General features: G+C 40.3%; 1 protein-coding gene across 5 annotated transcripts; it reads right to left on the bottom strand.

Annotated features, from left to right (window-relative positions):
• Positions 1–38: 38 nt before the first annotated feature.
• On the bottom strand, positions 39–26,666 carry LOC310904841 (tropomodulin-3). Of its 5 annotated transcripts, none has more exons than XR_014588616.1 (11): positions 26,547–26,666; positions 20,336–20,522; positions 18,814–18,970; positions 10,117–10,239; positions 9,422–9,511; positions 8,770–8,900; positions 7,474–7,581; positions 5,885–6,028; positions 5,397–5,541; positions 4,107–4,248; positions 39–3,119 (listed from the first exon to the last, which is right to left on the bottom strand). XR_014588616.1 is itself a non-coding variant. In XM_083850046.1 (10 exons), exons 2-10 carry the CDS (start codon positions 20,459–20,461, stop codon positions 3,085–3,087), a joined length of 1,059 nt encoding a protein of 352 aa, XP_083706172.1. In that variant the 5' UTR covers positions 20,462–20,522; positions 26,547–26,666; the 3' UTR covers positions 39–3,084. The 5 variants fall into 5 exon arrangements, 2 of the variants coding, with proteins under 2 accessions (XP_083706172.1, XP_083706173.1); XR_014588617.1 differs by lacking the exon at positions 26,547–26,666 and adding an exon at positions 25,805–25,826; XR_014588618.1 differs by lacking the exon at positions 26,547–26,666 and adding an exon at positions 21,798–23,899.

Consider the following 26,666-nt stretch of genomic DNA (forward strand, 5'->3'; position numbering starts at 1 on the left):
GGATTGTGTACTATTTAAGGAAAAAAAACAGACAGTACTTTAATCATTCAACAAGTTTACTGTTTTACAGTCTGACAGCATATAGTGCTGATAAGCTAAAAACACTCAATTCATATTTCCTCAACGGAAATTTAAATTGAACACATGCTCGTTTGTAGCTTACAAACAGCCTAGTTTTCTTTACAGCTTGAATAATAGTACGTCTTTAAAATACAACAGTAAATAGATAACTTTTAGAATATAGCCTATGTTTCTGTGCTTAGATTGGAGCCAACAGAATCAACAATATGTGGTCATTTGACTTCTGCATTAAGCCTGGAAAAGAATCTAGAAGAAAAAAGTACCACCTCTTTTGGACAAAGACTTTGTGTTAACGGTAACTAGCTATCAGAGTAATACCACTTCTACACTTCAAAACAAAGTCATGCATAAGATCCCACTACATCTGAAACCATTAAATCACAAAATTCAACTTTAGACTGTTCATGATTCCTGGCTACAGACTGAATTCCTTCATTTATTCCAAAAAGGTTATACATTGTAGGCAGAAAAGTGACTTGTAACTGTTCCATGCACCATGCCAAGCGTCCTTCAACAATTCGGAGGGCCAAACTCTTCTGATTAAAGAGAAAAAAAGAATCTATGCCCATTCTGTCTATCCTGAAAGCTCTGACAAGCAGTGGAATACTCAGCTGCTGTCTGTAGAGCTAAACCAATTAAGAGAGGTGCTCTACTTTTGTCTGCGACAGGGCACCAGAGATTTGCAACTTTAAAGCCTGTCTTTGACTGGAATATAAACCATCAAGCAGCTAAATTTAATTCTATAAAGAAATAAGGAAGAGATTTTGTCTATTATTTCCATAATCCAGCCTTTCATTTTTCTCCTTCATCTTCAAACAGGAGATAATTGCATAACTTTGTTTGATAATAGTAAAGTAAGTCTCCATAAAATCACAAGTGAACAGATTTCATGAACATGTAACCCTTCAACAAATGAAGGAAAACATTACAGTCTGGTTTTTGACACAAAATGATTATGGTGCCTAGCAAATAAAAAGTACAGTACGACTTTAGGCAACTCAGCACTTGACATGCTTTGGCCATGTTTATACAGCTCTATCTGTAAAAGACACTTAGCTTGCAAATATATCCATACTATAGAGGTACTTAAATTTCAAAAAATCTAAGAAGTTCTTGACAGTTTATAAAAGCCCAAACCAGAAGAAGCCCTTTTTATTGTTACTAGTCAGATCATTTCTAGTTGCTTCAAGCTTATAGTAATGTAAATTCTTTGGTTCTAATACAATTAATTCCAAATGGCTTTTCAGAGCACACATTTATTTGTAATTAGTCAATAAAAGGCCAATTTTGAAACAGGGAAAAATGTAATTCCATAATTATAAACCAGTTATATACATATTCATTGAAGGCACTGTAGCTTAGAATTCTCTGTACAGTTGCAATACAAGTGGAAGTCACCTCCAGAATAAAGTCTGTCTTTAAAATCCAAAATATGATTTGCAGCAAATTATAACATGAGCACAGCTTCAAAGGATTGCTCTGTTGAATTTTTATAGTACATAATCCGATGCAAAAAATCTCAGTCCTATACATTTCCTATATATAAAATGCTCACCGTATTATGATCCTTTGATGAAAAACAGTTGTCAGTTGAATTCTCTGTTGCTATAAATATAGCTGAGCAGTCCTTTAGTTGTGAGTTTATGATCTCATGACAGCATTGAGTAATCTAGTACAATACAGTCTACACAGACCCACACCAAAAAGTCTTTGAAATAACAAAAATCTGAAGAAGTCTACTGTGATTATGCACAGAAATTGAAGCGATTCTTGTGGCCTTATTAGTTTGCTTAGATATAAAACTTGAAATACTTGAATAAGTACTATGACATACAAATAAGACACTGCACATTGGTTAACTTCTGCAAGTCTTATGTCACATTTCAACATCAAGACATAAGTAGAATAGAAAGATCCTTTCTTGAAATTGTTGCTTCATTGTTTCATAAAAAATGACAGATTTCTATGAAGCACTAACATTTTAATGCAGCAGCTTAAAAAAAGGATTTTTCCATTTGCCAGCAACTTACAACTGATTTTACTGGTAAGGTTGCTTTTCCCCATACAAAATCATGCAGAATTTAACAAATGCACGTCCACTACTTCTAGAGAAGTTCATACTAGTTACACATGTAGATAAGGATTTTTAAACAAAGAATATAAACTAAATGCTGATGAGCACATGATAGCAGTCTAAAAACATATCCAGTTTAGATACAGAGCAAGATACAGTTACGGGACATTTTTTAAAAGAGATCTTTAGGACTTATGTCTAATAAAAAAAACTCAACTTTGCAAGGCTTCTACTTTTTTTGCAAGGCTCCCATTTTTTTTTTTTAAATTGGTCACTCAAATCTCTTGGGAAAAAGGTCTTTAGACAATTTATTTTTGCTTGCTTTTAAGGGATGTTTACACTTAATCACAGTACCAAGAACGAACCAAAAATAAAAAAGAATCACAAATAAAAGTTGTGAAAGATTTCTCTTCAGTGCATATGAACAAGGATGAACAGCTCTACACAATGAGTCCAACTATTGTGTGATGAATCCCTCGCTACTAAAGCATTGTTCTCAAGAATATACACACCCCTCCATGTAAATGAGCACCCCTAGATTTTCTGACAACCATTTCAATTGGGTCATTATCTGCCCAATGATCTTGAATGTCCCATTCTTTGGCTACAGACAATTATACCACTGATTCGTGATTACATTTTAAGAAGAAAGCACAGCCAAGGTCCTGAAATACAAAAAAAAAATCTTTAAAAAAAACAACCAAAAACTATGGTACAGAGACTGGCGCAGTTACAATGTGTCAATCTGAAAAATGTGGTATATACCAGCAGATTTTTAATACAGCTTTGCTTTAAAAGGAATGGGGTTTCCAGTCTTTTCCCTTCTAACCTAGGTAAATGTAGTCCAAGATTGCCAAAGCCCACAGTGAGGAGCACGCCTTGAAGACCCTTGAAATCTCCATGTAGTTTTAACAATTTAACAACAAGATCTACTGGCTGTCTCCTTCAACCCTTCTCTTGCGAACTGTAACAAAACAAACACAAATATTTTAAAATGTTATTATTGTAGCTACATTATATATTTCTAACATTGCCTTAACTTGCTGCGCAAGGTCTCATGCAGTACAACCGAAAGCAATTAACATTTAGGATTATCCACCATTTTAAGCTTATGTTTTAGCAGTGCTTGTTATGTTACCCATAAACAGACTCAAATATTTGTGAGGAGTCTTACAGGAAACGTTAATCATTTTACATTTAGTAAGCAGAGTTAACAAGTTATTCCTTTTTTTTTTTATATTGCCATTTTCTAGTGGTGGACGATTAAGTTTACATGGCTTCATAAGAAACAATACAACACTTTCAAACTATACCCGATAATATTTATACACATAGCAAAAAAAACAGCTAAGATGTTATGTTTAATAGCCTAAACCATTCAATTTATTCATAAAAAAAATCAATTGTCAGAAGTGCAAGGGTAACAAAAATCCATGAATAAAATCACTGATGCTCACATGCTGCTTAGACTTAAGAATATGTAAGATTCACTGAATGACTGGAGTTTTGCAGTTTTATCTCTTACAAACATTTGCGATTTGAGTTGATCTTCCTTAACTTCAGATCAAACAGAAGGAAAGCTATTTTGTTTCCCCTCCCACCTCCTGTCTCAAGAAATGCTTTAAATATGGTCTAAAGAAAAAAAAAAAGTAGAATCATGTTAGAATTTGACTCTCTATAAAGCCAACATGTTGCTTATTTTTAAAGTAGCCCAGTTTTTTTTTTTAATTTCAATTTCAATCCACATATTTTTCAGCAGTGACAGAAATTCTGCATGCCTGTTTTCATCAAATTTCAGGAATGGACGGAAGACTTTCCAACCTTAAACTTCTCCAGTCATACAGTTAAAGGCAGTATGTACACAGTTTCAGACAAACAAGAAAAGGGAAGTAGTACACCACAGTGTAGACAAGGGAGAAATACTTTTTTGGTATATAAAGAAGAAACATACAAAGACAGAAATGAGAGGCTTTGAACATCTCAGTTTTCAGTGCTTGACACCCAACTGGGTACTCAGAGTAACGTGTCTCTGTAGCTTCAGGGCTGGAGAGACGAAAAGGTATTTGCAGAAACTTTTACTCGTATACTCCAGACTAAGAAAGCAAGGGAAAAAAGGCAAGATATCAATAGAAACATAGATTTCTATCAAACACTAAAATGAGAACTAGCCAAAAGAGAAACCGCAAAGGAGACACACATCTGGAGTGCAATGACAAAAAAAATTGGGTTGAAATCCATTTTGAGAAACATTTATGCATATCTAAGCACCTTCATTTTCTCTCTCTGCTCTATTATACCTGTCACACTCCTCTCTTTCAGTGCTATTCTCCTTCACTTTAAACTTTACTACAAGGGGAAGCAGATCTGCAAACCGAATTCCAACTTCCTATTCTCCATTAGAGGGAATTAGAGCTCTTCCTGTGCTGGCTACTTCAACTGTTGAACTGCCTGGCCCATTTTCACACCAAAGAGATGTGTAATCTGTAACACATCACAAAGCATCTAAAGCGACAAAGTTTAATGAAATGGAGTTTTAAAACATAATTCTATTAAATAAATTGACCACATTATCTTGTCATAGTTGAAAGCGTCAAGCATTTGACAGTATTATACGAGTGCTTTCCATTCACATGCTATACTATTAACCAATTTTCTGCTGTTCCATTTAGTTAGGATTTTAACAGATGAGCTCCAACGGAAGTGACTGCAGCAAATAAAGGTATCACTGCTACCATCTACCCTAAGACAGGCAAGGAAGGCACCTGTGCATTAACAGAGCTCTAAAGGAAGAGACAAACAACCCCATCCCAACCTCTGCACAGGACAGTACATTCACTCTCCCTGATCAAGCCTTCCAAATAAGACTGGGTGTACTGGCATGGAGGAGGGCATCTCACACTAATAAATTCAAGTACTGCCTTTATTCAGATAAGATTAGTCTCTTTAATCAAAACTATAATTTTTCCTCCCTTTGCCACAACTAATCTGGAATATGAATGGTCTTATTGTTTCTTGACTATGACAAAATCCTCAACTCGTACACATGGACATCCCAAAACAACATAAAAACAGAACACAGCAGCAACAGAAGAGCAAGAGTAAAGCACAGGAGAAATCTGAAACTTATTTACTTGTATTTTTCTATCCTGGTTATATCAACAGAAAACCTGAAAAAAACCAAACACCTTTAAAATCTGTGCCACACACGTCATTTGAGTTACTTTCTACTGACAGGTCTTACCCAAATCATTATTTTTTGTTATAGCTGCAGCTGCCCTGGCTCGAGGTCCCTGTTGTGTGAAATGGTATCCAAATTTAAGGATCTTGGTGTTTTCTTCAAGCATTTTGGCAATTTCTACTTCTGCAAGCGTGCCCAACTGCTGCCTCTATTAAAAGATACACAAAGATAGTAGAGCTTAGGTGTTTTCACTCCTCATGAAAAAGAAATCAATATTCTCATCATATTAGTGAATAAATATTTTTTTCATTAATCTAGAAAGCATAAGCTCGTAACATGTTTGTGCACTTTAAAGCACATGGAAGCACAGAAGTGACCAGGAACTGCCTTCAACTAGATGCCCACGAGAATCTTAAAGACCAACATGCACAGGGTTAACATATTTAAAAGTAAAATATTTTGGAATGTTTACACAAGATGCATTCTAAAAATACTCAAATAGGACAGACAGTGCACGAGCACTGATTGTAATTATATTACCATAACCTCACCTGATTATCAATTTTGATCTCTGTCAATGTTTCATTGTCTTTCAGTGCATCAACCAGTGCCAAAATTCCAACTCCAGTGATGAAGTTCGATTCTATGTTTAAACTTTTTAATTTTGTGTTTACTCTCAGCATATCTGCAAGAGCCTTTGAATGAAAGAAAGCATCATTAAACTTTTTAACTGTCCTATAGTAGTACATCATAGGACACTGCAATGACATTTTCCACCAACTAATTCAATAGGAGCAACACGTTCACAGATACATAGCGTAACTTTGCAAGTATTCACTTTTTGAGACAACTTGAGAAGTGAATCTTCAGGCATATCTAAACACCTTTATTTTTTTTTTTAATAGTTCTTAGTCAAGAAAAGGCCTGTCTTACTCCTGCTACAAACTAAAAAGCTACATGGAATGTAAATTGTCTGAAATTAGCATATTGAACCAATTCCATTTTGTAAGCCTTTACAGCATACAACGAATAATACGAACTGCTAAGTAAAGGCCAAAGAAAGGGGGGTTAATCAACTGAAAGGAGAATTAGATACAGTTAATTTGTAAACAGAAGATCTGACTTTCAAAATGCTTGTGTCTACACATTTGGTAGGAAGCAGTAAACACAGTACTAGTATGTAGCTAAGAGGACACTTCTGTGGAAATGGCATATACCTGATCTTGTTTGAGAAAATAAAATAAAAAATAAAAGGTAGCTGCTGAGGCTTACTCTCATAAAAATCATAACTTTTTTTTTTACTGAGTCACAATGCAAGAATAATAATAATAAAAAAAACACCACACCCCAAAAACAACCCTCTACATTTTTATTACAAATGTTTCAGTTCCACTGAAAGGAACTTTTTTATTGACCCAAAACAATGTTTTCAAATGCTCATTTGTTCATTTAAACTGAATGTTTTAGAAGTAGTTTTGTTTCTGATATGAAGCTAAAACAAATGCAAAGGATTGTTCCAGAAAAACAGCTAGTGCTGTTTTCTTACCTCTTTATGTTCAAATAAATAAGGAACTGCTTTTGATTCAGTATAGAAAAACAGAGCCAGATAATAAATACTTAAGTTTCAATTTTGTCAAATACCTTTATGTGCCAATGCTTTGAGCTAAACTTTAGTACCAGGGAGATCAGGGAAATAGGTATTTTATAACTCTCTTCAACCAAAACTCTACTTAGTTGAAAAAACTGATGAACATTTTCAGTCTCAAATGTGTTTCCTTTAAAGGTAATTTTGAATATACTATTACTATTCATTCCATGAACTAGTAACTATACAATCATGAAAGAAAGAAAAACAAGGAGGTTGTTATCAAAATTAAAAAATAGGGGGAAGATCTAGCAAAAAAGTTCTCATTCATCTCATGCATCCAATGCATTGCTACATATTCATCAGCAAGTAATTGTTTACCAACTTTGACACAGCAAAGGTTTGTTATAGTAAACATACTATTCAGCGTGAAAGAATTGAATCATTTTCATCCCTATATATAAACAGGATTTGATTCAATCCAATCCCTTACTGTCATCTTCCAATCCTAGCTTCCCTTGCACCCCACTTAAGCAAGTTTGCAAAAGTACTTACAACAGCAACAGGATCATTGCTTCGGGTGGCCGCAAGGCTAAAATTCTTCACATGCGTGTTGGTTTCTAGGGCTTTTGCAAATTCTTTCAGCGTTGGAATTGGTATGTTCTTGAATTAAAAATAGCATTTCAGTCTCTTGAGATACATAAGTTTAACCCCAACCCTCCACCCCCCAACTTCTTCTGGTGCCTGATTCTCTTCACAGCACAACGCACTATTACCATAACAGCTACTGGCCTCCTGCAGCCTCACAGTACAGGTTTAGACACATAGCAGAGCTACACACAAGATGCAATGGCTGTTAGAGTCACCAGTTCTATAAAGCAAAATCACCTTTACTACATCTGTGCCATTGCCACAATAGAAGAATTAAAAAAAATATTTAGCTGACATTTACTTGAACTGAACATTCTGCTTCCCGTCAGTATCAAGCTAACCTCTCACAAACACATTTAGAGCTTTAAACTGGTGAAACCAATAGAATTCTATTCTGTGTTCTATTAAGAATAACTCCAGAGTTTGCTAATTTACTGTTTCATCATTTTTACAGTGTAGTAGCAACAAACTGTAAAAGGAATAATTGTGGATAATTAACAAAGGTAGCAAGTTTCTCTGTTTATTATAATAGTAATTTTGTTTTGTTACCTTTTTAGGCACTTATTTTGGCTAGTACTTCTCTATGGTGCAATGTTCTTAAACCATGTATTTTGTTTACTTCCTTCAGTAAGAGCAACAACTGGCCTAGCTTGCTAGTGAGACAGGGCAGAAAGCAGTGACAGGCTGCTAGCTGCAGCAAGTCAGGAGTGGTATAGCTCTGTTTTCTTTCATGCAAATATACAAGGAATTTCAGTCATGTTTAAAAACACAACTGTTATGAGCTGCTAATTGCTGACTGCTCTTTTGTACAAAAATCAGAAAGATGTTAGTACAAACACCACTTTGTTTGCAATAGCAGTAACTGAGAGCACATTGCTTCATAGAGCACGAAGAATTCAAAGAAGTAGTTAACTTCATGATGGTGAGCTGCTGGAAATGTCACCAGCCTGGCAGCAAGAGAAAGCTGAGCTGGCAGTAAGAAAATCTGATGTCTTTAAGTATGCTTTTGGCAAAAGATATCAGGATGGCTTATCAGTTTAGCTGCAGGTTTCTGGTCTGAGATAACATACGCTGCAACATTTAGCAAGAAGGCTGCTGTACTTAAAATAAATCCACCATGCCCTCTTATAGTTTTACAACTTTACAAGTGTCTTCTACAGAGAAAAGGCAACATATATATTGCATACTTCAGGCAATTACCTTAATATTATTTAGATTAACTTCAACAAGACGGGAATCATTATCTTTTATCCTTTGCAAAGTCTCCTCTACATTTGTGGGATTTGGCGGTTCATCAAAAACAGGTAACATTTTTTCACCTTTTACTATATCTGAAAAGAGAAACAACTGTAATCAAACAGCTCACTGTGAACAAGTGATACATACAGTAAATACTTACTGTATTTAAAGACTATATCACCAGTCTTTACATCCTCTCTCCCCCCTCCCCAAGAAATATACCACCCACTCCTGACCATATTTTCATAAAGTACAATTCTCTTCCAATGGTCCTCGCAGCCCTTCTGCTCTCCTTGCACACCAGTTTTTTTCAGAAAGCACAAGGGAATTTAATTACAAACATACATATTAAATCTAAAAGCCAAGGCACTCAGACATACCTTTGCGCCCACGTTTATCCCTCCAAAAAGTGAAGTTAACTGCAGAATAGATTTTAGTGTGCATAGATACATTTCCAGTCTTGCCAGAAGTCAACTAGAAATGTTATAAACATGTTTCCAACTTAAAACTGAATATTCCATCAAAAATGCTAGCGCAACAGAAGATAGTTATGCTATAGTAACTGTGTGCAGTACAAAGAACTCATTTATTTAGCACTTGTGTAAATACTTACTTGAGAAGCTGTCTTTGTCTACCCCATTACTGCTTCCTACTACATCACAGAACTGATTGTTTGTTATCAAGTTGGACATTCCCAGTATAGCTGTAAAAGGGAAAACAGTTCTTTTAAATAACAACAACTAATGTCTGTAAAACACCAGATCGCAAGAACAATATGCTATTGAATCTCTTAATTTTAAGAAAAGTAGAAAAACTACTTTCATCAATTACAGTCTTTTTAGTTAGATTTCACATCTTGGAAAGCTTCAGCGTCACCAAGTTCAGGCATCATAGTTAAAACTGTAGTTCAGTCAAAAAAATCTTGACCAAAGCTTTAGGAATACAGGCGTGTACCAACATGCATGTATGAAAAAGCAGTAGTGTACATGTAACAAAAACCAGCCAGTCTGAGGAATAAACCGAAAGGTTTTGAGTGTAAAAATAGGGCATCTTAAACCAAAGTAATCCACTTTCTTACATATTCTTTCAGGTCCCCTTCCAACCCAAACCATTCTATGACTGTATAATAGCCCAAATCAATAAAGATGTTATGCTGCAAGCAGACTGGTATATACCATGATCTAGTTTCTACCACAGCTGTGACTTCATATAGTTACATTTCAGATAACAAATATGCTGTAACACATCAGCCCATTCACACTTTAAAAAAAAGGAAAAGAAAATTTAAAAAAATTCCAGACCACTAACCTGCAAGGTCACATAGTTCTGTGTCTGTGGCACTAGTCAAGGCTTCCTCCAGTTCTGGATCAAGAGCAATTTTTTCTTCCGTATACGACTGTACAGGCTTTTGCTTGGGGATAAATATTTTCCCTGAAGTAAAGAAAATTAAAAGTCTGATATTACTTTTCATTATATAGCTATCTTTAAACTTTTCTATACATAAGGAGTACATACAACATTTAGAAAATCCTGAGAAGAACAGTAAGGGCAACGTAAAGGAATGAGGTTTCTTCTGTTTGCTCTTGAAAGTCAGAGATGAGGAAAGAGCATAAACAGGAACATAATGTTAATCAAGATCACAAATTTTAGTAGCCTGTATCATGACTCCAATCTTATTTGTTTCTCCTAAGTATTAGAAAGTAAAATATAAGCCTACATTATACATTTTAAACAGCCTATGAAAAAGTGCTGTCCAAGAAAGTTTACTATTGCTGGAAAACAATGACTGATACACTTAACTACATCGAGGGGAAAAGGGACCCAGGCAGAGCTGTAACTTGAGAATGTCAGAGAAACAAGGTATCAAAGAATCACCTGAAATCATGGACCTGAGCATTCACTGCAGTTTTGCAGCATATACCAGATTTCCAATTTCAGATATTTGCTCAAATTTGAAGTTTAAAAAAAAGGCGATGCCTGAGTTGCTTAAGAAAACCATGGATTTGTGAACAGCAGAAAACAGGACGGTAATTTGTGTCATCTCTAACGCAAACTGCCAAAGACACTACTTTCTAAATGATAATTAGACAAAAGATAGGTCACAGAAAATTCAATGAGGAAAAGGAGCAGTAGTGATGCTATATTCCACATCAACTTCTTAGTCATTAGACAGGTAAAGGGAAAACTTATGTTAGGGGACATGCATTATAAAGAGGTGTAGGTACGCAGTGTAATTCCTGCGCGTCTTTGGCTGAAAAGTTAGGGTAAGAAACCATGATATAAGAAAACTATTCTAACAATTATTCTGAAAAAGAGTTCAGATTTGAGTGCTATAGAATTAGCCTTTCAGAACAACATAAAAGTTTACAGCTGCATAAGAAAGAACAAATTAACGCGGAAAGGAAAAGCTTTGGTACCGGATGACTGAACAAAACTGATACATTCGATAAAAGTAATTCACAGCTAGGAAACTTGAATCTAACCTTATTAGTTATTCAAAGTTTTTGCACATAAAGAAGAAGTGATTGAAAGTGAGATAACACTACGAAAACAACACATTTATCAGATAGGCCCTGGTCTGATCATTTTGGCCTAGCACACTGCATCTTATTAAAGCAAAGTGTGGTGCACCTCGGCCACTGCAATCCCAGTACAGCACCTGACGTATGCACAGCACTAGCACTGAGCTTCCTTGCCTGAGCCACCAGAAGCCAGAACTGCAGGACCTGGCTTCCCACTGCCTTTAGTTATTTCCCAGGGTAGGAGGTGACATCAATAACCTCCCTGTGAAGTCTAAGCACTAATTCGGAAACCCATCCTCTTCCGTATGCAAAGCTAGAGTGCACTTCCACAGGCTCCCACGGGCCACACCAGCCCGTCCCCGTTGGGCAACAGCAGCCGCCCTGCCCCAGAACCAGACCATTTGGGCAGGAGCCAGAAGCCTTGCATTTTTTTCCTCATACTGCACACAAGTGTATCTTGTGGCATGTTTAGACTAAGCCTAAATTTAGTATTTTTAAATACCTCCTAGTGACAAGAAGCTTTATAGGGATATTTCAGTTTTAATTCTGGGTAAATTCTGACAAACCTGGAGTTTGGTTTCACCATTTCTGGAGCCAACTGACAACAGCTTCCGTGTGCTACATCAAACAACTCCACCCATCCACCTTTCCTCTCTCTCCAAATCCACACCCTTGATTACAATAGTTTGTGGTTAATTTACTTTTTAAAGGAAGTCAGGCATCACCTCTAGCTATCAGTTTCTTCTCTTCAACAACAACAGTCTGATGACCAAGATTTGTTGCTAGCAACACAGTATTTTTGTTCCCGAGTTGCTATCACTTTGGAAAGTTGTATAAATGGTCATTATCCATATTTAGAAGCAGAAAGTAGATCTCCTTACGTAACTGTACTGACTACAAACAGCAGCTGAAAGCAGCTGACATGCATTGCCACAGATTCCTTGGTTCTGGTGGCCAGTTAAAAGAAACAATGCTTGTGGTAATTCAGGATTAATATAAAACCTTCATAAATTGAAGGCCTAGGTGATAAATGTGTAACATTACTTTGATATAATTGACACAGTACATCTTCTATCCACGTTTTAATTTACCAGCATCATCTACTGGGGAAAGAATAACTTTCAGCTTAAACTGAATTCAAAAGAGGTATGAGGACATTCAGCAAGGTTTCCATCAGCCTCTGAAGCACAGCACAGACATGACCTAAAGCCTTTTGTCATCTACATTTGTGGTGTTTTCCCTCAGTAATTCAGATTAGTGAAAAAGGTGAGGCTTTTGGAGTACAAGAAGGAAGAGACGGAAACAGGGAGACTGAATGCCGGAGCCTTCATTCATGACACCTGATTTACAGCATCAGAACCCTTCTTGCTCTTTTTTCCAAATTAAGCTGGCTTCTTCTGTGAGCACTACATGACTTCTGTCTAGAAACAAAAAAACCATGGTATCTTAAACATTCTTGGACATCTCAGTCATGCAATTTAATAACCAGTCTTTTCAAAAAATAAACACCTATACTTGCAAAAAAAACTTACAAGAATTAAAATCAAATCACTTATTCTGAGATACCAATGCATACAGTATTCAATTAACTTTGCTGTTAAGGTTTCTCATTCACTTTTCCGAAGAGAAAAGAAGAACTACACTTTGCAAGAAAGTGAGCAAAAAAAACACAACCCAAACAGGTACAGATTTGTGGCAACAAGTGTCTGTATAGCAGTCTAAGAAAATATTTTACAAAAAGCATTGAATGATGTTTTCTGACCTTTTGAGATTACTTTGAGCAACTTAAAATGAAGGATTCTTAAGTTTTCAGAATTCCTTTCAGGACAGTTCTAGAGTTCATGCTTAGAGCTGTTTTTCAACGTGCATCTTACAGTGCAGTGTAAGCATCTGAAGAACAGGAATCTGCTTTAGCAGTATTGTGGGATCTCTCCCCAGTCTTCACACCGGTTCTTGACTAAGACATCTGTTCTGTTTCTTTTGGAAAGAAGTCCAGGAAGGAATCCAGTTATCCGTCTGCAAATCTGCGCTAATGCTTTAGCTCCACTGACACTTCAGCCCTATTGCTGAACAATCCAAAAAATAAAACCAAAAAATTTTACAATCCTTTTCATCTTTTCAAATCCATTCATTTACGACTCCTATTCCCTACCTACACCCTATCACACAGCACCCACCCACAAAAACTGCTACTTTTTCTGATGTTAAGTAATTCTTAAATTCATAGGTTAGAAACTTCTGGTTCTAAACGTTTGCTTCCTAAAAGACTAACTTTATCCATATGAGACTGACTCTTAAGATAATCTTAAAAAAAAGAAAAGGTAGCATATATTTTTTTTTTTAAAAAAAAAGCAAAAAATGTTAAAAGCCGCTCCCTGCCAAAAGAACTAATTACAGCAACTCCAGGCACATGAAGTGGGTCAGGAGCAGTTTTTGTTATAAAACAGGTCACACCCTTGTATATATAATCTCTCATTCACTGGCTTCATCTTGTCCTAGCCCAGAGTTCAGAGATTCACAGCACGTACATGAGAGCAGGGAGCAGGTCCTTCCCTGCTTCTAGTAAAAGACAAACACTTCAAAAAAGAAGACCCCTGTGTCTCCAGGGACAATGATCTAACTCAAGGTCTGCTGCCAAGGCAGTTTGGAGATTTCCTCCCTCCCCTTACTGTAAGCTTTTTTTTTTTTAAATACACATCTGCACAGCCCATACAATGAATAGCTTTCTTGCCTCTGAAGTGGAACTCTTCCAAACAGCAGGGATTTGATCACATGAAGAAACATGACATCCTCCTTGCTCTTCAGCCGACAAGGATACCGCAAAGATTAAGCAATACAACATAAAATGGCAAATTTCAGAGATGTTCACATCATTTCTGTAATAATTACATATTCAAGTTCTTTATAGCTTTAGCTAACACTTTAAATGATACACATCTTGGGATTAATTCACAGGCTTCCTTTGCAACAGAATGAACTTTCAGTTTCAAGTTACACACTACTGTACTCCTCTAAAGACAGATGATGTCTCCTAAGTGTACTAGACACACACACACACAACCTAAGATGGGACCAAAGGCCTTGCAAAAGGCAGGTGCGCTCAGCATGACCACGCACTTCTTATGGCTGGCACTGTTCTCCCAAACCTCACAGTCCAGGAGGCAGCAAGCGACCATGAGCAGCAGGCCAGAACAAATTCCAACATCAGTGCGGCAGTACTCTGATGTGGAAAAGGAATCACGTGTCACCTGAGGACCACCTCTTCTCATCAGTGACTTCATGAAGAAGAGCAAGCAACAGCTGACATCCTACATATCTTGCGTGCACCAAAAATTCATCAGTCCAGAAACCGTTAATCCACACCTCATCAATCACCAGTTCTTACCATAAGACAGGCTTATGTTCGTTGACTTGCTTTTGGGTACAAGTTAATACCAATTTTTTGTAATTCAACTTACGAGCAATGTCCTTAGTGTCTTACTGAGGAAACAGTACTGTTACCTATCTGGTTACAGAACACGTAGCTCTGAGTTAGAAAACTGTTTTACATTAAGGCTGGTGTATCACATGTTATTTTGTTCCAGTGCTCTTGTATGGAGAGCATCAATTTGACAAGTTGTTTCTTCAACGCTCCTACAGGACATTAACTTCATTTCACAACATGCAGGATATTTCCTTTAAAGATTACTGACTGAAGGGCAATAGGAGAATACAGCACCCCAAGTCTTGCTGCTGCAAACAAAAATGGTAGCCGAGAGCAACACAAGCTGACTGAGCAGGTCTGCACAAGAAAGCTCTAGCCATGTGGTATCAGCCTAAATATTCTCTGTGTGATAGAGCAGAAAAAGTTAAAGCTTTATAAAAGCAAACCCACACAGAACACAGCCTGGCAGAAACGCTGAGGGAAAATTGGAAGAGAAAGTTACAACGAGAGGAGCACAGAGCCCAGAAACACAGAGCCTAGTTCATCTAGTATTTCACTAAAGCCTACGCAGCAGAAAGCACGCCACAAACACCAGACACGTTTCTGCCCCATATCAGCTGCAGTGATCCCCGCGCTCGGGGCACACACAGCAGGGGCAGCGTGGCAGCGGGACAGGATGGTTGGCTGCGCTTCGTCCGCTCATGTCTTTGCGCTGTGCTCGCGGACACAGACTGAGACAACGCCAGTGCTGTTGAAATTATTACCACATCGGTTTCACAAATCTCTAGCTTGAATTATTTTTCAGGCAACAATGGTTTACTGTATGGTTCAACACTTAATTGGAACAGAATGTGACTGAAGTCATTAAATCCTGTTTAAAAAAAAAAGTATGTTTTGAAGGATGCTTCTAGAAACCAAGCCAGAAAAACACAATATAACAATTCAGGGATTGTGAGGCTTCGCATTTCTTTAGCGCTGCTCATCTCACTACATCAGGACACTTGATGGGATTTCGCACCTTCCATGTCTCACGGCCCAGCAAAAAAAAGTTCCAAAGCGCTGGAGAAGTCAGGGCACCTACCAGAGAAGGGGATGCAATACTGTTTTACTAACACATCTTAACCCAAAATGACTTAGGCCCACTGGAAGAGAGGATTTTGATTTATGCTGTAGTAAGGAAACAAGGTCACCAGGGTTGGCAGCAAGCCACGATGTTCAAAGCTAACCCAGGGTAAGCTCCTTCGATGAACCCGCAGCCACCATGCTGACACCAGGCCTACTGAAACACGAAAAGGAGAAAGTAGGAAGGGTTTCACCCCTTCTTACTCCAAGAAAGGAATAATCAGACCAAATTAGAACAGTGAGACCAGCTAGGTATACGGAAACATGTCAGCAAAACCTGACCCACAAAAATGGAACCAAGAAGGTGGCTGCAAATCCAGCCCAGCTCTCCCTCAAAACCTTTACATCTGAAGATTAGGATTGTCAGTTTTCTTCTTCTGAATCAGCAGGATAACCAGAGCTCCCCACCTACCCCCATTCCACAACTTGCTAGATTTTCTCCATGCTGCATTTACCTAGCCAAACAAAAGAGTTGTAAGCCAGCTTTTTTTTTTTTTTTTCATTTTAACATTAAATGAAAGCACATAAGGACATTTTTTATCCATAGAGAGCTCTTATCCTCATCAAGAAGGAAGTTTTACTCCATTCCCTCTCCAAGTTTCACATCTAGATGAAAGATCATGATTTCTTGATTTAACCGAAGTTACATAGACTTGCTGTTTTTGCACAAAATGGACACGAACGCAGCAGCAGGTCAAAGCTGAACTACAGAGTTTTCAAGAGGGGAAAAGAATAGGTTATCCTCCGCCTACTCTGCAAGGCAGTTAGTCATCTTGTCTCTTCCCCCCATTTAACAGAGGCACGAATTTCCACACTGAACATTTGTTTCCACATTTTTAGTTTTGGTGAAAGTAAGCTCATTTTCCATGTAATTTTCTCTCTTTATGGTACTAAAAAATAGTAGAAGTTACTCTATAAATAAATCCTCTTTAAACAATACATGGATTTTTACTAACTAAGCTTGCATGACATATTGCAACATCCAGCCTGCTATTTAGTAATACTTCATTACATAAAGGAAATGACATTTGATCTTTCTTAACCAAGATCTGTATTACAGCTGGACCCTTCTACTTTTCTACGTGATTCTCACAGATTTTGTCAACCGGAACAAATAGTTCTGCTGTGTGCATGCATACATAAGATGGCTTTAAAGCTGGCTTTTTCTTTTTGTTTGGGCAAAACGATGAAGTGCTAATTAGAGGAAATCCTCCTCAGCCAACCTCAGTCCTGAAGGGGCTGAAAGGGATTGCCCAACACAAGACACAATGCCACAGGGACACTTGGACTCACACATTAGACCATTTGGCCATCTCCAACACACCAGCAGATCTGCCAGGCAAGGATCAGGCCAGAGAGGAAGGGCAGAAGCGTGCGCAGGAACACGGGTACTTGCCTGCAGAGGCAGCAAGGGAGGGAGGACCAAAATGCTGCTGTGTAGGTGCCTCCCTCCACCCTTGGCACTCAGCAATACCCAGCATCATCCTTCACGCTGTTACTCATACGAAGTCGGGAAATGACTGCTCCCCTGTCAGCAACCAAGTGCCACAGTTGTCTCTCAACAAAAGCAGCGTTAAACTACATAATTAAGGCAAAACAGAGTGTATTAAGGAAGTAGGACAGAGCATATAGCACATGCTATGAAGTGACAATCTGTATTTTCTTCAGGAAAAAGCAATGCATGTCAAGCGATAGTTATCCGTATAGGCAGAGAAAATGTAAATATCCACACAAAAAATTCACTGAATACACTGCACAATCATGTATACAAATTCAGTAGAAGACTGAAGACTCAGGTTTCAAATAAGCAATGATTCACAACAGACATTTCAATAGAATTAAAGGGTTTGGCAGCAAACCCTTAAGAGAGGGACAATTCCTAAGAGGAGCCTATTCATCTTGGGCAACTGGAATATAGGCAACTGGAATACAGCTTATAAAGCAATTTTCTCAAGTCTTACTGCAGCAGATCTGACATGGTGCTGGGGATGGTTCAGACAAGCTAGGATTCACAAGCAGCACACAAACACTGTGGCAACAGCTAAAGCCTCTGCCAGTGCAGAGCCTCTGCCTGTGCTCTGTCCAGCACAGGACTGGGAGTTCCTACCCCTACCTTGCTTTATTAAGCACCACTGGTATGTTTGAGAACTCATTTGTGGAAGTAAACAAACAAATAATCTATGCTTACAACATCTAAGATGTGCATTCTTTTTTTTCCCTGCTCTCCTGAAACTGAAAGTAATTTCTGTCAAGTCAGTGAGACGACTAGAATCCAAAGAAAGATTTAAGATGCCAGGCTTTAATATGTCCACTTTGTTGGGTCATGGTTTCCATGGCTTTTAGACTACAAGTCACTGCCAGATTTCAAAGCTTTCTGCAATGTTAACTATGTAAATAACTAATAACAACTACGCAATCTTATTAAAACCTTTCATGAAGGAGACTAGAAAGACAACATGACTATGTAGACCACTTGCTTGGCCTTATCAGCCTACAGCATCTTTGATCATTACTGGGTATCTACCACGATACATCATTCTGCTGCTGTATTTTAAATTTTAAACCTAGTATTACAAATGTTACTGTCCGTACACAGCACCACAGGGCATATACCACAGGCACATCAGCACTTCTAATTATTGACACAAACCTGGGGGTAGCTCTTCCTTTGAAGATGCCACCCCTGTCAGAACGCGGCAACCTTTGAGGAAATCTTATTTCCTTCCTGTGCCTCATGCAAATAGCACACCAGCCCCAGTGCACGCAAGGCTCAAACAGGAAGCATCCTGCCTCTGCACAGAAGCACTCATTAGGAAATGCTGTGAGATAAAAAGGAGTACAGCTGCTACTACGTCACTAAGCTTTGGCTCAGAGTAACTCTGGCTAGTACACTTTATGAAATTTCATAACCACCTCCACAGGCAAGGGTCTCATTACCTTTCTTTTCTTTTGTAAAAGGGACGTAGTCTTCCCTGTCTTTGTGCTCAAGAGCCTGCTTCTCCAAATAGGCAAGGAGTCGTTCTCTGTCGAAAGGACCTGAAGCCTTTTTAGCAGTCTGGTCTTTCTGTCGGAAGCCCGCGGGCAGAAGTGCATTCTGCAAAACAAAACAGAGTAAATACAGCTTAAAAAGCCTGAGTGAACACCTGTTCAGATTCATTTCCCCCCTTCCCTATCCCTGAGGTTCAAACCCAACACAGCAGCCCTTTCTATGCAATTCTGTATCCCTTAGCAACTTCCTTTTTTCTCCCCTCTGGGTGGGATGGGAGGTAGTACTCTACATTTTGGGTACCAAGAATACAAACAAAAATAGTGCATACTGCACTCTGAATGGGACTGAAACAATTCTTTAGGTACAATAGCACTAGACTTGCTAGTTACTTTACATTTCTTTTCTAGAATGAACTCTGTTTAAATGAAAAGTAAATGCAAATTTGCTAATTACAATTTAGACACACAGTAAGAAGACAGCTTCCTCCACCACGAATATCCATGTGTTTAAAACAAATGCCTATACTATTTCGTCAAAGTATTTCTACTTTTGACCTGCCTCGAGTTGTTTTTTTGCACAGCTAAAGAAAAAACAGAAAAGAGGAGAACATGGAAATTGAAAGAAATGAATATATAGAAATTCAGACTCAAAAAGGCAACCAATCACTTTTGCCAGTTCACCTCTGTTAAAGTATCTGTAAACCAAAGCCAATTAGAATATCTTGCTGTGCAAAAAATAGGTGATCATAAAATTCTTATGTGATCCCTGAATATCAACTTTAAATTTAATCCCTGTCTTAATAAAAGTAAGAACAGAGAGAATCAGGAGACAAATACACTAGTTTTCGACTCAGACTTTAGCTGCAGGATCTATATAGGTCATAACTCAGTTCTTTATTAAGAGAAAGCTGAAACATTCCTAATTTAATACTCCATGTTGACAATCATCCAGGTGTAGAGAAATTATTTGCCTCCTTTTTGAAAAGTGTAGTAGCCTTTGTAAAGGCTATTAGATACAGGTTGAGGAATCTTTAGAAGAATTTAGTACCCTCCCTCTCCCGTCCAACAGTAGAAGTAACGAAATAGAAATGGATGCAAAAGGACTGTTTACCACACAACAATGGAAACAGGAAAAATCAACAGACCTTTCTAAATAAACTTTCTTTTAAATAACATCACTAAGAACAATTTTTCATTTACAAATATATCAGGAGGAAGCCTCTCCCGACAATCCCTTCTTCCATTTTCCTCTGCTGTGGCTGCATTCACAATGCAAACAGGAAACAACCCGTTGAGACGTTATATACACACGTGTATCCATAAATAAGACTGTTAGCAATCCGGGAAAAAAACTCTGTCTAAGAGTATACTGACTACAAGCGGAGTTTTAGACAAAAAAAAAAGTCTTAAATTACTGCAGACTAGTTTCTGAAAAACTTTAAAAAAATAACTTCTCTCGGTTATTACCTACCTCTGGGTCAAGATCATCCAAAACTGTTTCCAGTTGTTTCAGTTCTTCTTCTGACAGTTTGCCAAGAATTTCATCCTCATCAAGATCTTTGTATTTGTCCAAGTCCTTTCGAAATGGGAGTGTCATGACTTGGGCAGTAGCAAGTTCCTCAAACACTTCAGAATCTGAGTCTTATTCTCAACCAGATCTATAAAAAGAAAAAAAAATAGAAGAAAGCCACAGTTCAGGTAAATGTCCCAATTAAAAAGCATCTTCAACTTCTCAATGCATTTCTAAAAGGAAAGTTTGTCATCCAGTATTCACGTCAATCTGTTGTTCTACGACAGATACAGAGTGATTGGAAGCCTTGCTTCCTCACTGACCAGAATCCCATTCTGCCATGCCCTCTCCCATCAATAACTATAATAATAATAATAAAAAAGCTACGTATATATTTTAAGATCTAAGGTGTAATTTCCACAGAGCAGGGCAGGCTGTGGGATGGGGATGAGATGCCAGTTATACCTGGTAACTATAAACCCATCTTAATGCTATTGTTTCTACAGATATTCAGTCAAAACAATAGCCATGATGCTTTATACTTATTGTTACTGCTGCTGTTCAAGGCCAGTAAGGAGGGCTTCACTATAAAAAAAGCTATTTGATTATTACTGACTCATATCCTTGCCTATTATCCACAGAGGAAGCAAAGGATGTTTGTTTATTACATCACTGCAATTGAAATAACATTCTGTTCTGTCAGATGAAAATTAAAGTACCTCGATGAAAGGCTTAAGGAACGTAATACCTAAGTAAAAGCAGTCCATTCGATCCTACTACCAAAAAATATGTAACAGACTATAACTGCCCACTAACTATGGCACTTGGAAGAAATCTGGGTCCTTCAAAAGTACATCCTTCTATAGTACCTTTTACATACAAAGACAGCAGAGGTAACCTTTGTTCTAACAGTCAAAGCGTTTGAGCATTTGACTTGGAAAACACACAGTCACAATGCTGTTTAAGCAGAGTAGTTAATTCCTCCTCTTTCTTCTCTAAGAAATTCTGGGATTCACCTTTTGCTCAGCCAAATTCTTGCTTCAGTCTGAATGTGCGCACACATGCACAAAAGGGTGACCTGAATGGCTCCCTGTACCTGACCAAGAATGTCCACAACGCATTTGGGGAGGAAAAGGTAGATCGACACATGTAAGCTCATCAGCATCTTTAACTCCTTTCTCAGCTCTGCAGAACTACTCGGCACAGAAACCAGGCATTCAGCAAACGCTGCTTGCTCTGTCGAGCCCAAGTTCCCGTTCAGACACTCACACCACATACACCAGGTTACTTCAAATCCAGACTTAGCCTCTACTTCGAAAGCAGAAGAACCTAAAGTTATTGCCTCGTAAGTAAAAGGAAGAGCAGGAACATATAGACACACATGGGATCCAGCTTACAGGATTCCTTCACCTCTATTGTTTACGTCCAGAAAGGCCTCCCTTTGCATACTGCCTGTCACGCTCGCACGCTGTGATACTTTGATTCGGAGACACTCAACATGCACAAGCCTGTCAAGGTTCACCCATGCCATTCAGTCAAGTTTACCAGCCCTGTGGAGGCAACTGTTAAAACCAGGTTTACTTCACAGGTAAATTTCCAGTTCCTACCAACATCTGCAACCCAACAATGAATACATTCACAGCTATTTTCAGGATATCTGCTTTGAAAACTACTGCGGATGTACACACTAGAACATGCTTGTAGGCCACGCTTGACATTGACAGGACACATCTCCAAAGCTGAGGGTCAGGTCTCCTGAAAACAACAACAAGCAGGAGGAATTCTCAATGTCACGTTAAGTTACATCAAGAGCATGGTGTCTCGCTTCCCCTGAACTAAAACCAATTGTTCACACCTTCCTAAAGAGGCCACAGAGACGAAAACATCAGGAACAGAAATGAACAGCTGCAGAAGCACAGAGCAATGCACCTATGCTTCTCAAAGCCATGCTCCAGCAGTAACCAAAGGGGTGTCTCTGCAGCCCCGTGCCACCTGCTGCAGCTTTCACAGCCGTGCAGTGCTCGTTTCTCAAGGTAGGTGCAGAACAGCTGAGGAACAATTAGGTAACTCTGCAGCAGATGCCACACGATCTGCATGCAAACTCGTGACTCCCAGAGCCTTAACGTTTTCCTCTTCTTCACAGTTTAAGCCATTACACTATCATCAAAGAAAAGCATTTCCTGCAGCCAGTTACACAGCATTGTTCGTGACCAGGCTGCACAGTCTGAACCCTACATCAACACGCTGCCATTCACCACACTTCTGCATGGCCATTTGCATCCACATATTAAGAGGTGTAATTTTAACCAGTAATTAAAAGGAGCAGTTGTTAGCATGGGCAGAACAATGCTCCCCTTCCTCTGACCAACAGTAGCACTGCACAACCATGCATTACATCCAGGTAAGCTTTATTTTGTCTTTATGAATAGCTGTAAAATGCTGTCACCCTGAATTAATTACCTTTTATTTACTGCATTTACATCTTTTATATTGGAAAACTACCTATCCTTTATAACACATTAATGCTCTGGTCATAGCCCTTGGTCTCACTTGTCTTTACACTATGATCAAAGTTTCCACTTCACATCCTGAACTGGAGCCATCACACAAAAAAGAAGGGTGGGAGGAAAGCAGTGTAGCATAAAACACATTAATTTTGTAACAGAGTGTTCTCTTTAGCAAGAAGGGACTCACATGTTACCTAGCAAATTTAATTTAAAGTGTTTTGGACACCCTTTCTAATACCTATCAATTTATTTATAAGAATATTAAAGAATACTTTACTTGAGGCACCTTTAAAAAGTTTTAATGGTAACACTGATGAGCATGTCTGCGTTACACAGGGTTTGTAACAACTTTCACAAACACTCTCTACAAAAGAAACCATGGCATATATGACACATATATAATGAGCTAAAAATCAGGTTTTAAAGCATGGTGTCAGGAACTCTCATTGTTTAGACAGGGGAGAAAGGCCAGCTGAAGCCACAACCTGATCAAACAATCTCTCAGCCTCCCATTAAACACATTTGCTTTTGCCTTCTGTCACTCATTTTAACAGTGCAGTGTAGAAAAAGACATGAATAACAAATTACAATTTATAGAAGGGGCAGTTATTTAGACTGTGAATATTTGTGGTACATCTTACTGCAAAATCATAGGCAAAACAGTAACCAGTCATTTTGGCTTTGCAAATACTTGGCACTTTTTGATGAGCAGAGCTGGTTTTCTTCTAAGTATCCTTCTTAACTTGACCGTAAAAATATTTTATACATTAAATGCCAACAGGGCCGATCTTTTTATCAAATATATAACTATAACATAAAGCAAGAACTTTATTCTAGCAGCTTGATAGACGCATAAGAAACATTTGACATAATGAAGACAATGCCATCACTTCCAATGAATCAAATTTCAAATCTCTGGCTATTAAGCAGAAGTTAGAAAAGGCTATGAAGCAGGAGTCAGAAAATTAGAAGTGAGGATATTGTGACAGACACCGAAGTAAAAAATTTTGCCATTATTCTTTCACCTGAGAAATCCAAGAACTAAGAAAATTAGAATTGAGTAATAACTTTATTTTAGGCCGTTTTATAATTACCTGACTGATCCGTTGAATCACTGTCGAGCAACTGTCATACACCTATCTACAATTAAAATATTTTTTTTCTCTCCTACCTAAAAGGTACATTAAACACTATGAGTCTAAGAATAGCCAGTTCCCAATTTTCTTTGCAATTTTCTGTTAAATTTAAGGACACAATTTCTTGGGACCCTAATAGGAATAACCCCTTAGAAATATCTCTCCCACAGGAAATGGGTCTTGCTGAAGTCCCCTGTAAATGGTTTCCGAAACTTCGATTTTAAAATAGAAACGACTTCAGGAAAAACAAAGTGAGCCAGTTTTGGCCAGCACGTTCAGAGAGCTCACTTTAAGCCCACCCGTTCCCTCGCAGCCTCCTCCCCACGCGCCCGGCCGGAGCAGGACTCCACGGGCGGCCGCTGTCAGCAGCCAGGGCCCCAAACCAGCTCCCGCTGCCCAGAGGCTCCAAAGCAAAGCTGAGGCTTCCCCAGGGAGCTTCCACGATGGCAATGGCTCGAACTTCCAGCGTGCAAAACAATAGAGCTGCTCATGAAGAATGTGTAGCACTCTAAAGAGCTATCTTTATTTACCAAACCTAGAAGAAAAATGACAAAGTAAGTACTGCCGTAACTCTGGCACGTTCCTTCAGGTTGTCCGTAACACCCGAGGACACCTCATCTGAGCAGCACAGCACCAGAAGGCTCTCAGGTGTACCTGAGCCCTCCACACCCCCGGCCTGACGCAGGGCCCTGGAACCTGCTGCCCCAGATGACATCCCCTGGTCCTGGTGTCGCCGAGCCAGCAGGTGGCATCTCTCCTTTGCCTACACTTCTGGTCAAGGCAAGCTGTGTTTTCCAGGAAGCGAGGAATAGCTATTTTGGGCTACTTTCCTAAATAAACAAGCCTGGAGCTTCATTCTGCTCACAGGAACGACTCACCCAGCTTTGTGTGGGGCAAACTGAGCTCTCCTGCCTTCACCCTTGTCAGCACAGCAACACCAGGAGCAGTGCAGAGTAACTGAAAGCACGATACAAGGATACTTCCATGGCAAAGGAAATGGAAAACCCACACCCCCAGTTCCTGCCGGGCCCTGCTCTACATCGGAGGGCACCCGGCACCCCGACAGCACCTGTCTCGTGGTCTGTACTTCACATACACAGTGGCACAGAATTCGGGCCCAGCGACCTGGCTAACAGGGGGCCTGCCCAAGGCAGCCCAGCCCACACGCCTGCCGGGATGGCCAGCCACCCGCAGCCTGGCGGTGAGGGAGGAGAGGGTCCCAAGCTCAGCCTGGCAGGGTGCCTGGCAGGTGACCCAGCACTCCCAGACGTGCTCACTGAGCTGGCTGCAGGGCAGACCTTGCGACCAGAACCAAACAGGAGACAGGGACAAGAGAACGGAAGGATAAATGCCTTGGAAAAACTTCAGAGGGACTCGTTACGTTCGCCCCGCACCAGCCGAAGCTCCCAGTTACCGCAGTGACCAGCTGCCCTTTGCAGGCCACACTCACAGCCCACAGGGCAGCACCACCGCGGCAGCAGGCACAGAGCAGCCAGGGCACGGGATGCTTTGAGGTGGGTTTTTCAGGCAGCACCGGGTTTTGTTCACTAGAGGGGACTGCCCACAGGCACTGGCACACGGTACCCACTCCCAGACAAACTGCCCACAGACCCTTCAGTGAAAAAGAACCATCGGATATACAAGCTGTCTAAACACTTCGATAAACACTCAGGTATTTGTATTTGCTACAAAAAGGTCACAAAACTTACAAGCCTAGAACCCAACAGAAACAGAAATTCACTTGATTCAGGTTACGTTGCTTGTTTGTTGCCTTTCATCTAGAATACCTGAGGTCTGGTTTCCGCATGGGTTTATCGCATGTAACACCGAGAGGCACAGAGAAGTGGGCAACTTCGGGTACCTGCCAGCTGCAGGTCCTCTGCTGCACCACAGCTGCCTGCGAGCTCTGTCTGCCTTGCACGGTGGCACAACACTGATCTGGAGGACATATTCCGCGTGTCAGGGCACGTTTGGGGCACCCGCTCACCCCTCTGGCACAGCAGTTGCTCTCGGAGCACCGCGTGCCGTCCCTCAGGCCGCTGGCTGCCCGCAGCCCGCACCCACCGCCCGCGGGTCGCGGAGGAGGAGGGGAGGCGGGGGCTCGCAGGGCCCCGCCGAGCCGGGCGCGCCCCCGGGCAGTCCGCAGCACCTTCCTGCCGCCACCCAGAGCCCCCAGCGCGCTCCGTGCCCCCCGGGGAGCGCGAGGCGAGCCGGCGGAAGGGCGCTCCCCGCGCCTACGGGCGAGGCCGTCGGGGCGACGTCTTCCAGCCGCGGCCCCTCGCCTCCGCCCCCCAGTCCCGAGCCCCCAGGCTGGGGGCTTCGCAACGCCGCCGGGGAGGGCCGCGGGCGGCGCCGGGTGCGCGGCGCTCGGGGCCGGGGGCACCCGCCCGGCCCCGCCGCCTCCCTGCCTCCCTCCCTGGGCAGCGGGGCTGCCGCCGGACTCCCCGCCGCGCAGCCGCTTCCTCCCCCTCCCGCCCCGCGCCCCCGGAGCGGCCCCAGCCGGGTCCCGCCGCGGCGCCCCGCACTCACCGGCCGGGCGGCAGCGCCCCAGCTCCCTGCGCCACCGCCGCTCCCAGCCGCTCCCAGCCGCCCCGCCCCGCGCCTGCGCGCCGCGCGCAGCATGCCGGGAGTTGTAGTTCTCCCCCCCCC

The sequence above is a fragment of the Anser anser genome, assembly GCF_964211835.1.
Source record: "Anser anser genome assembly, chromosome: 10".
Lineage (NCBI taxonomy): Eukaryota > Metazoa > Chordata > Aves > Anseriformes > Anatidae > Anser > Anser anser.